Source organism: Pelodiscus sinensis, chromosome 2 (genome assembly GCF_049634645.1).
Source record: "Pelodiscus sinensis isolate JC-2024 chromosome 2, ASM4963464v1, whole genome shotgun sequence".
Taxonomy (NCBI): Eukaryota; Metazoa; Chordata; order Testudines; family Trionychidae; genus Pelodiscus; species Pelodiscus sinensis.
The window spans coordinates 201,040,923-201,054,107 of record NC_134712.1 but is presented as its reverse complement, the minus strand read 5'-3'; the positions used below and the strand labels follow the sequence as shown (position 1 = coordinate 201,054,107).

The window sequence follows — 13,185 nt, the reverse complement described above, 5'->3', positions numbered from 1 at the left end:
TAACTTGAGTTCCTGTGAAAATTACAGATTTTTTTAAAACTTAAAATGTTTTGTACTTTTTGCCCCATTTCATACAGGATTTCATGGCAGAAGCAACACAGAAGGGACGATGTGACATGGTTTTTAATTTAATAAAAAAAGGCTGCCAATCGGAATTTATTGAAAATCCCACCAGTCGTGTAACAGTACCCAGTGACCACAAGGCTAATACACAAGTAACTCCAGGACAGGTTTCAATCCAACTGCGTCCAGGTTTGGTTATCTAAAATGTTACTGTTGTTTTAAATATAAATATAGGGATATTCACTCTAGTTTGAGAGGCAATGGCTGTAATTACTATTCATAAGAATGAAACTAATTACCTTTAATCTATAAAACTACTTTGTAGAAGGATAGCTGCAATGCTATGAGCAGGGCTCGACAAATGGTGATGAGTAGATTGTGGTGAGTAGATCGTAACCCAGAAGAGCCGGGTTCCGGCGATCTGCGCATGCGCAGATTGCCGGACAGCGCGGTTCGGCGAGTCCTGGCTATGAGTACAACTAAAATGTATTATATCTACTGGCAGTTGGCCTGGACTACGCTGAGTTTTACAAAAAGTGACATGGAAGTGAAGATGGAAGCTTTTATCAGTGTTCTATCTCATTTTTTGCTATTTTCATCAAGATCCACCAAGTTAATGTTAAGAATGGAGTTTTGCACTTGGAAATATGCAGGTTATGTTCTAGAGACTCATAGAAGACAGATTGTAATTTTGTTGCTTGAATTATCCCAGAATTGGAAGATTGAAACCCACCTCATTAAACTAAATTCTTAACCATTGGTCCATAATGTTGACTATCTAACAACATTTTACAAAGTGGCTTACTCGTTCTTGCACCCAAACACAAGAAAAGACATTTAGAAACATGTCATCCCATTTAGTGAAAACAACCCAGAAAGGGAAAAAATATAAAATATACATGGCTTAGAAGCCACAAGAACCCCCAAAATTGCTTCATCTACAAGGAGGGGAGAGAATCTAATGCAGAGCTACTGAACTTGGTAAGCCCCAGAGGCCATAATGATACTCACAGCACATGCCTAGGGCCGCAACTTAAGTTGCAAATATATATGCAAATATGTGCAAATAGCTTCTTTCACACTGATGGACAAGAATACAAAGATTAAGGCAAGACTACACAACACACAAGCCCCATTAAAGTCACTTCTGCTTATATTAATAAAATGCAATATTTCTTCTTTGAGTGATGTCTCCGTGGGTGTCAGGCTCGTCCCGACACTGCAGATCAGAATTTTGAACAGCAGTACTCAGCTGGACCACACATGCACGGTCAGCGTCTCGCAACATTCGTGCTCTTTTCCTCATGTGTGTGGTCCAGCTCCCACCTGTTCCTTCATTACCACCCTCAGTTGCAGACAAAGCGAGCTCTTCTCCTTAACTGGTTAGTCACAAAAGAAAATAAGAATTCTCTTAGGGTATGTCTACACTACAAAGTTAATTCAAACTAACAGACGTTAGTTCAAATTAACTTTGATAGGCGCTACACATACAAACCGCTAGTTCGAACTTAATTCGAACTAGTGGAGCGCTTTATTCGAACTAGGTAAACCTCATTCTACGAGGACTAACGCCTAGTTCGAATTAAGTAGTTCGAATTAAGGGCTGTGTAGCCACTTAATTCAAACTAGTGGGAGGCTAGCCCTTCCCAGCTTGCCCTGGTGGCCACTCTGGCCAAACCAGGGAAACTTGTCTGCCCCCCTCCCAGCCCCGGAGCCCTAAAAGGGGCACGGTCTGGCTACAGTGCCCGTGCCAGGTGCAAGCCTGCCAACACTCAGCGAGCAGACCCTGCACCTGGCACGGCACGAGCCAGCCACCCGCTGACACCCAGCCCTCCGCCTCTTCCTGGGACCAGGCTGGTGGCTCCCAAGAGCCTGCCCGGGGCCGCAAGAGGCAGGTGCCCGCCTGGTCTAGTGTGGACATCGTGGATCTCATCCACGACCTCTGCACTAGACATAGGAAAGTGGCCATCTCGGGCAGGATAGCTTTCAGCCTGGCCACCCAGAAGCAGGTTTGCATGAAAATCAAGGTGGTCCAGTGAGACCCCCCGACCCTGAGCTCTGAGCTTAGAACATAAAAACATAAGAACGGCCATACTGAGTCAGACCAAATGTCCATCTAGCCCAGTAGCCTGTCTGCCAACAGCAACCCACACTGGGTACCCTGGAGGGGATGGACTGAAGACAGTGACCAAACCATTTGTCTCGTGCCATCCATCTTCAGCCTTCCACAAACAGAGGCCAGGGACACCATTTCTACCCCCTGGCTAATAGCACTCCATGGACCCAACCTCCATGATTTTATCTAACTTCTCTTTAAACTCTGTTATAATTCTAGCCTTCACAGCCTCCTGTGGCAAGGCGTTCCACAGGTTGACTATTTGCTTTGTGAAGAAGAACTTTCTGTTATTAGTTTGAAGCCTGATACCCATTCATTTCATTTGGGGTCCTCTAGTCCTTCTATTATGGGAACTAATGAAGAACTTTTCTTTATGCACCCTCTCCACACCATTCATGATTTTATAGACCTCTATCTTATACCCCCTCAGTCTCCTCTTTTCTAAACTGAAAAGTGCCAGTCGCTTTAACCTCTCCTCATATGGGACCCGTTCCAAACCCCTAATCATTTTTGTTGCCCTTTTCTGAATCCTTTCTAAGGCCAAAATATCTTTAAGCGCAGCCCTCGGCTAGCCTGAGACAGCAGCTCCACGCTCTAAGCCCCAATCTGATGCCCTGCCAGCACTGCTTCCGGCCATCCTTAACCTCAGTTCAGGGTCCACTCAATGTGGACATGCTAGTTCGAATTAGGAAGATGCTAATTCAAACTAGTTTTTAGGTCTAGATGCACTAGTTCGAATTAGCTTTGTTCGAATTAACTAATTCGAATTAAATTAGTTCGAATTAGTGCTGTAGTGTAGACATACCCTTAGTTAGTTAGTTGATATTCTTAGTTCATAGTTATAGTTACAGATACCAATTTCGTCGTTCGTTTAAAGAAAGGGTTTTTTGGTTCACCGGCCGTTTCTCAAGCCATTAAAAAAAAAAGAAAAAAAGAGAAAAAGAAGATAAAAAGGAAAGAGAGAGGGTATGTCTATACTTGCAGCCTAATTCGAAATATATTTAAATTGCAGGCTTGATTTGCAATTTCAAATGCCTACATTTGCAGCCCTATTTCAAATTAGGCTGCAAGTGTAGACATACCCAGAGAGAAAAGAAGAAGCCATAGTCGAGGAGAACTGACAACAGTACCCCTCTCACAATGCCAGGTTCACTGGGGTTCAAAAAAAATGTGACACTTGTTGTGAAACCATGCCGGCTTCCGACGGGCATTCTTTTTGCATCATATGTCTGGGAGAGGCCCATGTGCCTCAGAAATGCATGTATTGTTTGAAGCTCACAGCCACAGCTTGTCGAGACAGAGAGATGCATCTCCACATGCTCCTGTTCGACAAAGTGCTACAGCTATTAGCAAGGCTCCCTTGGACCCCTCAGGGCCCAGAAATGGAGGGCTTCTTCCCCCACTACGGGGTTCTTAGCAAGGAAACACACCTCACCAGCACACTGCCTGCCACCTGTGCCAACGAGCAGGGTCAGTACTGCGGACAAGCCAGGTACGTCCGGCACCACTCCTTCATGTCCCAGGGCTGTCTCGGACCCAAAAGTCCGCCAAAGGGCACTGTCAATGCCAACAATGGGAATAGAATTCTGCCATCCGGCACTGAAGGCACCATTGTCACGGGCAGCCTCATCTACAAAAATGCTGCTACTGGTGTCGGCACCACAATCAACACAACCCCCTGCACTGACACCATCAGCCATGCCAGCACGGGCATCCCACCCTCCCCTGGCACTGGACGCTCCTAACAGCCGAGACACATGTATCTTTCTCCTCCTTCAGGGGCTTGGTAATACTTCCTCATTCCTTAGCCTTATCGTGGCGTGCAACACGTTGGGAGAAGCATAGGAGCGTCTATTCTTCCAGGCACTCATCTCCAAGATGTTTATACCATGATCACCACAGATACTACCACAGTTGCCCACCATATTGGACAACTGACCATCATCAACACCAGCCCTCCTATTCTAGACACTGGTCACCCTGCTGTTACAGATCCTCTCACTCACAGCGATTTGTCCCGGCTAAGGGTATGTAGTTTTTATTCTCACAACCTCACCCCAACTCACTAGTTATGGATGCAGCCCAACACAGGTCAAAGACTCCACAGTATAAGAAAGGTGCAGCTGAAAAAGAAAGCAAGCACATGGACCTTTTTGGCAGGAAAATATAATCTTCTTCAACACTATTAATGCGCATCACCAATTATGCCATTCTCCTGTAGAACCACAACTTTGACAATTACACCAAACTGACTGCACTAATGGAACATTTGCCGGACGCCAGAAACCCATTCTGAAGTCCATAGTCCAGGAGGGATACGTGTCTGCTAGAACCGGACTTCAGATCGCACTGGATATAGCAGACAGAGCGGCTCCTTCCACTGCTACCGTGATAGTCATGAGGAGTTCCTCATGGCTACAGACTGCTAGAGTCCCACGAGAACTTCAGACCAAAGTGGAGGACCAAGAAGACCAACAAGGTCCTCCACTCAAGCAAAGACTCCAGAGACACTCTCCATATCCTCGGTATGCATACACCTCTGTAACAATATGTTTTTTCTGTAGCCATATTGGAAGGCCTATAGCCATATTGGTAGGCCTAAATGAAAGCCTTCTTCTGCAGCTAGACCAAAGAGCAGCAGCCATTAGCTGTAAAGCCTGGAGTCACATACTCACATTCCAGCTAAATTGCATTAAAATAGTGTCACACTGGGCTGTGAGAAGGATCCTGTTGTAATGACCCCCACTGTCACCAGATAAAGAAACAGATCTCAAGATGGGTAGAGAAAACTTAGTTAACAGCATTTTGTCTGGCAAGAAACTGTTTACCAATAGTTGTGGTTGTGGAATCCCCATTCTATGATTATTGTCCTTACCTTCCTATTGTTTGTCTCTGTGATCTCTGTCTGGTTTGTAACTGTTTCTGTCTGCTGTATAATTAATTTTGCTAGGGGAGAATCAACTAAGGGTGGTGAGGTATGATTGGTTAGATAATTCTGTTACAGTATGTTATGATTGGTTAGTAAAATTATACTAAAATAATTGGTTAAGTTATAGCTAAGCAGGACTCAAGTTTCACTATATAAACTGGGAACCAAGAGCAAGACAAAGAAAAAGGAGAAAAGTGAGGACAAGATGGAAGAAGGAAAAGAGAAAGGAAGAAAGGAACACCAAGAAGAAGGAGGGAAGACCTGGAAGAAGAACTCACCTACAAGACACAGCCTAAGACCAGAGCTGCCAAGACTCGTCTGCATGATGTGACATGACCAACAGGGGAAGTCTGCCTGTCAGAAACAGCAGTTCAAAAAGGTAACTCTTGCTACTATAATTCCAGCACTAGATCACGGGGATTGGTTTACAGCCTTCGACCTCCAAGATGCGTATTTCCACATTACCATTCATCCCACTCACAGGAGTTTCTTCATTTCACAGTTGGAGGAGACCACTTCCAATATCAAGTTCTGCCCTTTGGACTCTCTTCAGCACCCAGAGTGTTCTCGAAAACACTCATGGTGGTGACGGTGCACCTACATCAACAGCGCATTATAATCTTCCCCGACCTCGACAGCTGCCTTGTAAAGGGCCCATCTGCGTCCAAAGCATCCCACATGATTTTCACGACATTTGAGTCTCTCGGTCTGATCACCAACAACCAGAAATCCACATTAGAGCCAACCCAGACTCTGGAGTTCATAGGGACTCTCTTCAATTCCACCACAACATGAGTTTACTTACCTGCACAAAGGTACCAAGCTAAATAGGGCCTAGTTTTGATACTTACTATGAGCCCTACAGTTCCAGTCCTCACATGTCTGCAGCTTCTGGGTCATGGCGGCCACAACATATGTGGTCCACCAAGCATGATTGCACTTCCGGTGCCTGCAGCATTGGTTAGCATTGGTGTATGTTCCCACAAGACACAGCGTCCACAAGTGGGTCACTCCACCATCTGCTGTAATAACTTCCCTCAAATGGTGGACTGAGTCATATAACCTCCTTGCAGGAGTTCTATTCCATTGACTTCAACCATCCATTCATATCACCACAGATGCCTCTCTTATTGGTTGGGGCGCCCATATGAATGACCTATCCACTCAGGGCTGATGGGCACCACAGGAAACAACCCTTTATATCAATATCCTGGAACTCAGGGCTGTTTTCAATGCCTACAAACATTTCAGAGTGCATATCTCCGGCACTATGGTCAGAATACTTCCTGACAACATCACTATGATGTATTATATCAATGGCCAAGGGGGAAGCCCTTTGTGTGGAGGTGGTCTGCCTCTGGAATTGGTGCGTTTGCAACAAGATCATACTGATCGAATCATACTTACCAGGAATCAGCAACACTGCTGCGGATGCCCTAAGCAGGCACTTTGCACCAGATCACAAATGGGAACTCTGGAAAAATGTTCTCCTATATATCTTCCGCTGATGGGGCTTCCTTTAAATAGACCTTTTTGCTTCTTACAAGAACTCAAAATACTGATGATACTGTTCCAGGGTCGGGATTGGCAAAGTTTCTCCAAGGCGATGCTTTCTTCCTCAACTGGACAGGTCTGCTTCTATATGCATTCCTGCCCACCATGCTCATTCCCAGGGCCTTAGAAAAGATCAACAGGGACAGAGCCAAAGTGATTCTCATAGCATCCTCATGTGCTCACCAGGCGTGGTTTCCCTTTCTTTATCAGATGTCTCGCCTGCCACCGTATCCCCTTCTCAAACTTCCTGACCTACTGACCTGGAACCACAGGGCCCTTCTTGACCCATAGCCTCATGTTCTCCAGTGATAGCATAGTTTCTCACTGGTTCTCTGATTCTGAGAACCTCTGCACTTCACAAGTCGAACAAGTCCTGATAAATAGCTGGAAGGATACCACAAGGTCAACCTACCTTCATAAGTAGCATAGGTTTGTCTTCTGGTGCACTAACAAGAAGCTGGACCCACATGCAGTGCCCCTGCATGAAATCCTTGAATATCCTATCCTTAAAGCACTCTGGGTTAGCTATTGCCTTGCTCAAAGTACACCTGGCGGCTATCACCACCTTCCAACACTCTATAGATGGCACCTTAGTGTTTGCACACCTGACTACCAAGAGGTTCCTCAAGGGTTTGATCAACCTCAAGCCATCCCAGAGGCCTCCACCACCTCCATGGAACTTAGATCTAGTTCTGGACACCTCACTCAACCACCCTATGAACTGTTAGCGACAGCACCACTTCCAATGATCACAATGAAGGTGGTTTTCTACTGGCCATTACTTCTGCCCGTAGGGTCAGTGAGCTGGCAGCCCTACACTGTCTTTAACTAGATAGTGTGACATTGTGTCTTCACCCAGTCTTCCTCCCTATGATGTGTTCCAAATTTCATATCAATGAACCAGTTGTTCTCCTGTCTTTCTTTCCCAAGCCTCATACCTCATCTTGAAAAGCATCCTTACATTCCCTTGATATGCATAGAGCACTAGCCTTTTACATTGAAAGGACTTGCAGCTTCCGTAAGTCCCAACGTTTACTAGTGTCTCTAGCGGACCGTTCCAAATGAGAACCACTTTCCTCTCAACACATTTTGAACCTCCTAGTTTCCTTTATCAACAAGTGCTACACCATCCAAAACAAGCCACTTGCAACAGCACCCAAAGCTCATTCTACTATAGCCATAGCAACATCCACGGCATTTCTATGAGGGATCCCTTTCAGAGACATCTGCCATACATGGTCTTCTAATGACACTTTTATGAAACACTATGCTATAGTACACTATTTAGCCATGGACTCCTTGGTGGCCTGAGCAGTACTTTCCACAGCCATTAAATCATGATTCCGAGACCCGCCATCCAGCTGCTCTTGAACACTGCTACAAAGTCACTGACAGTGGAGCACCAATGGGGACATCACTTGAAGAAGAAGAGGAAGTTACTCACCTTGTGCAGTAACAACGGTTCTTTGAGATGTGTGTCCCTGTGGGTGCTCCACTACCTGCCCTCCTCCCTGCTTCAGAGTCTATGTTAATAATAGTCTTTGTTTCAGATTCTTGGATGGACAAGAGGAATTGGCGGGAGCTGGACTGCACGCATAAGGAAAAGGGTATGAATGTCATGAGACGCTGACCACGCATGTGTGGTCCGGCTGACTACTGCTGTTCAAAACTCCGATCTGCTGCGCCAGGATGAGCCCAGCACCAACAGTGGAGAACCCACGAGGACACGCATCTCGAAGATCCATTGTTACTGCATAAGGTTGTAACTTCCTCTTACCTGATTTCCACCCATATGACAACACTTTTCATGAGCAATGACAGTTCAGGATTTAACTACTAAAATGCATATCAAAAGAAGACCATTATATTGACTAGTCCTGATCTAATGGCTTCATGGATGGGAGCAGTGGTTGTAGGTCTTCTAATCATGAACACTCATGAGAGCTCTGCATAGATGGCCCCAATCTTGTTGATCCTGGAGCATAGCTTGTAATGCCTGCCTCTCTAGACCATTCCCCAGCTAGCTTCCTATTCCTGTGTGGGCCAAGGAATCGAGCACACCACTCTGCGCTCTAGAGGCTGATGTAGTTTCCCCGAGTTAACTGGAGATCCCACTCCACCTCCCTTCAGAGGGTCCACTCAAGTCCCCAACCCTGTGCTCCCAGGGAAATGCCCTATCCCCTTGTCTACTCAAGAACCCAAACTCCTGGACAACTCCTGGACAGCTCAATGGCCATGTTATAATTCAGCCCTGGCCCACAGCTGTCCACTCTACCCCATTGATTTGCAGTGGGAATTAGCACTTATTTTTCTTTGCTCCCTTTGAAAAATCCAAGCCATTTTGTATGCTTCAGCTTTATTATGCACTTTGGTTCACAAATCATTAAACAGATTTAATGATTTTATATATATATATATAGAGAGAGAGAGAGAGAGAGAGATGTGCACTTACATGGTCAGACTTTTTCAGGTGTATTTATATTTAATAAGTATTAAATTGTCATAGATCTACATTAAACACTGGGCATATCTGGGAGGAATAGCAATATAAAAATCATCTCCCACAACTACATTCTCACACATGGATCTACTAGAACAAAGAGAATAGTGCACTTTGTAAGTTGTGCTATCCTTAATGGATACATCCATAAACCTTTTCCATTTTCTTACAATCATCAGAATTATATTTGTTAAATTTGCAGAATTCATCATTTCTACTACTGTAAGATGAGGGTTTAACTTGGAGCAGTGAAACAAAGATGATGATTTAGGCTAAATATATGCAAGAGACTTTCTTATGATGATATCTGTTAGGCTGTTTATGAGATTAAAATGAGCTTGTTCAAACACAGCTCTGAATTATGATTGGGACTCAACTGTATTATAATAATTATTTTTTTTACTGAATAGACCAAACCATAATTCTTTTATATCTACTATGGAATTTTAACCTATGGTCTAATCTGAGTTTAAACACTGTTTCTTAACAGGTTTATAATCTAACTGGGTGGGGAGTATATCACAGAAGCAAGAAGATACATTTCTGTAATGCTTTTGGGCCATAGCCATGTTTCTGGGCTTATATAGCAGCTGTAGTTAAATTCATTTAAGAGGGCTAATGCACACCACAGCCTTCTAAAAAGCCAGTTTAAGCATCTGCTTTCTATAAGTAAAAATGAGCTTTGAGATCTCCTTAGTCCTAAATGAGTATGTATGCAGGTCGCAGAGTTTCACAGAGTAAGAGCAGCTGCAAGTCCTTGCTCAAGAGAGACATCACTGAAATAGCCATGGTACCAAGACTCAGAATTTAATAGATTGACAACGTTCTGCCCTTAGTTATACCTAGTGTAGTTGCACAGCTGTAACTGTGGAAGGAATTTGGCTTGCTCTATGGCATTTGAATGGTATGCTATGCAGAAGAAAAGTGTATGGGGGGGAGGATTTTTTTTTAATCCTGGCTTTTCGGATTCACTTACATATTCAAAAAAGCGAGGATATATGTGCAAAAAAATAAAAGCTCTGTTTATGACAAAATATTTAACATTGAGGGAGTTGCTTTGCAAATTAAAGACTATGAAGTTCATTTACAAAAAAATGTTTTCATTGGCAAGTAGGTAGTATATAGGCAGAGTTTCAGTATGTTGAAATATTTGTTTTGTTCATAAAACACTGGTCATGGACAAAATCTCAAATTTTTAGATGAAAATGTTCATATGTATACCTTCCTGCCCTTCATCCTCTCCCAAAATATAATCAGGTAAATCATCTTTGAATTAGATACAGTATTTGCATTTTTCATTTTAACTCAAAAGAGCAGATCCTCATCTAGTGTAAACTGCTATAGCTGTGATGTAGTCAACAAAAGTTCACCAATTAATATCTTGCTGATGATCTTGTCTAGTAGTGTCATTAGACTAATATCTGACAAATGCATAGACACTTTTTATGATTTTTTTTTAAAAACTTCTGGTCCAAGCGTGTTGCACACTAGCCTTTGTTGAGCAGCTACAATAATCTCTGCTGTAACTATGATCCTGCACTTGTCCCTTCCCTTTGGTTTGCTATTGCCTCATTGTGTCATTTCATACTAGATTGTAACTTCCTTATGCAGGGATTATGCCATCTTATTTATTCTGAGAAGTGTGTAGCACATTTTTGGATGCTCTGAATAATAATTCAGACTTCACAATAAAGAAATTAAAGTGCTGTCTAGTCGTGTATTCATGTTATTGTTTTTGCTGGTGTTGAGAAAAACCAAATACAATAAGCTGATCTTTTTAGAGGTTAGTGATCTTTTCTTACATAAGAGATTGTAATGTAGCTCTGTGGGACAGACAGACATTTGTCACCCTGAGATAAAAGGCTACCTGTGTTTTGTCTGAGGTAACCACAGGGGTTTTTCTTCTTAAACTTGCGTTTGATTTTTCTTTTAACCCTTGAAAAATTCTCATTGACTTCTTTAGCAACAATGAAATGGAAAACTTGAAGCCCTACATAACTAGGCATGTTGGGTCCTGTTATCTTGGGCTATGCATATATATGATACTTACAGAGTTGGACACACACCTAGCGAGGATAATGGACCCATTTATTAGCAAAGTAAAATTGGACAGTTAGAAATGGTCAGCCCTGTAATGACAGAAATTCTTTCAGTTTTTGAGTCATGGTTTGTGTCTAGTATAGTACTATTGGACTGTGTAATCAAGAATTTAAAAGACAATCATAAAAGACATGTTTTTAACGATAACCCATATTGGAGACCAGATAAATAAATTTTATAAACAGGTCTTTCAAGATTTATTTTGATGTGCATTTAAAACCTTCTCTTTTTTAAAAAAATATATTTTTTCTGTTTGCCTGCAAATGTTTACTGTGCCTGCAACATTAAAGATAAAACTGCAGTATTTTTAGAAGGGTACATTTTGAAAATATTTAATAAACTTTTTGTTTCCTTTCAACCAGGAGGTGAAGCAAGCTTTGTGCTAAAAGTCCATCCTCTAGAGAAGTATCCTGTGGACCTTTATTATTTAGTTGATGTCTCAGCTTCTATGCACAACAACATAGAAAAATTAAATTCTGTGGGTTTTGATCTATCTAAAAAGATGGCAAATATTTCTCTTGATTTTCGACTTGGCTTTGGATCATATGTGGATAAGACAGTATCACCTTATATTAGCATTCATCCAGAAAGAATCCATAATCAGTGCAGGTATATCATGATGTGTCTTTATTTGGATAATGCCAAGTGACAAACGTGGTTATAAATAAATTATTTGATTATCTTATGCTCCATTATAATTTTTTTAATTTCACAATGAGTCTTTTTTTTCTTTTTGATATCAGGTTGATTTCCAATAAGTGTTCTGTTTAAGGGGGGGGGAAAGCCACTTTCATGCAGTATTCAGTGATAATTTTTAAAATTTCAGAACTGATTATGGCATATATTTCATACATTTTAAATATTTTTTTATTAAAACAGTCACATATTGTGATTATTTTTCATTTTTATTTCCAAGTGTTTTTCAAAATGTTTTCCTTGAAATTTTCTCTTTTATCCCTGTAATATATATTTCTTCTGATCTGTTTAGCAAACAAAGTAAGAACCTTTTTGGTTTGCTTTTGCCATTCTCACTCAGGGGAAAAAAGGTATAGGATTGGACCCACTATTTTTGAATGTGGTAACACTTTTTTCATTGTATTCAACATGCATGTAAGTGGAGGGATCACTGTCCATAACCTTTATAGAACAAGATTCCACACAACGAATCCAAATTGTTTACAAGTAATTAATATTAATTTCTTGTTGCTTTATAGTAGGTCTACTGTAAAGGCCTGATCCCAAGTCCATTAGATAAGTTGCATCTTTTCCATTATTTCATGGGCTTTGGATCAGGAACTGTATCTCTTAATCTTTTAGGAATGTATGTATTTACCTCAGTCCCACTGAAGTCAATGCTTAACTGTTTTCCAGAAAAAGGGCTTAGTCTATGGGTTGTAGAGTTAGCTCAACTACTTCTTACTCAAAGCTTCCTTAATATTGTAAGAATTGGTTAACCTCTGAGGGTATGTCTACACTACAGCGCTAATTCGAACTAACTTAGTTCGAATTAGTTAATTCGAACTAAGCTAATTCGAACTAACGGATCCAGACTAAAAAACTAGTTCGAATTAGCGTTATGCTAATTCGAACTAGCATGTCCACATTAAGTGGACCCTGAACCGGGCTTAAGGATGGCCGGAAGCAGTGCCGGCAGGGCATCAGATGAGGACTTAGAGCGTGGAGCTGCTGCCTCAGGCTAGCCGAGGGCTGTGCTTAAAGGGACCCGACCCCCACCCCGGACAGACAGTTCTCAGGGGTGCCCCGCTTGCAAAGCAGTCCTGGCTTGGAGTGCCCTGAGTGCCCACACTGGGCACATCACAGCACTCGGCCATCAGACCGGCTGCACTTGCCGCAGGCTGCCATCTGGGGAGAGGGGGCAATTGGGGGGCTGCAGGAGAGCTTCCACCCCCAGAAGCCCGCAGA

The 13,185-nt window shown here is 42.5% G+C and overlaps 1 protein-coding gene across 4 annotated transcripts in view; it reads left to right on the top strand.

Annotated features, from left to right (window-relative positions):
- Positions 1 to 13,185, top strand: part of ITGB8 (integrin subunit beta 8) — a 96,300-nt gene that overhangs the window by 37,311 nt on the left and 45,804 nt on the right. For 3 of the 4 annotated variants that reach the window (XM_014581219.3, XM_006138342.4, XM_075922240.1), the window contains exons 3-4: positions 78 to 252; positions 11,625 to 11,871. In XM_014581219.3, coding sequence (XP_014436705.1) covers positions 78 to 252; positions 11,625 to 11,871 — 422 coding nt within the window. The other variant, XM_075922239.1, reaches the window with a different exon arrangement.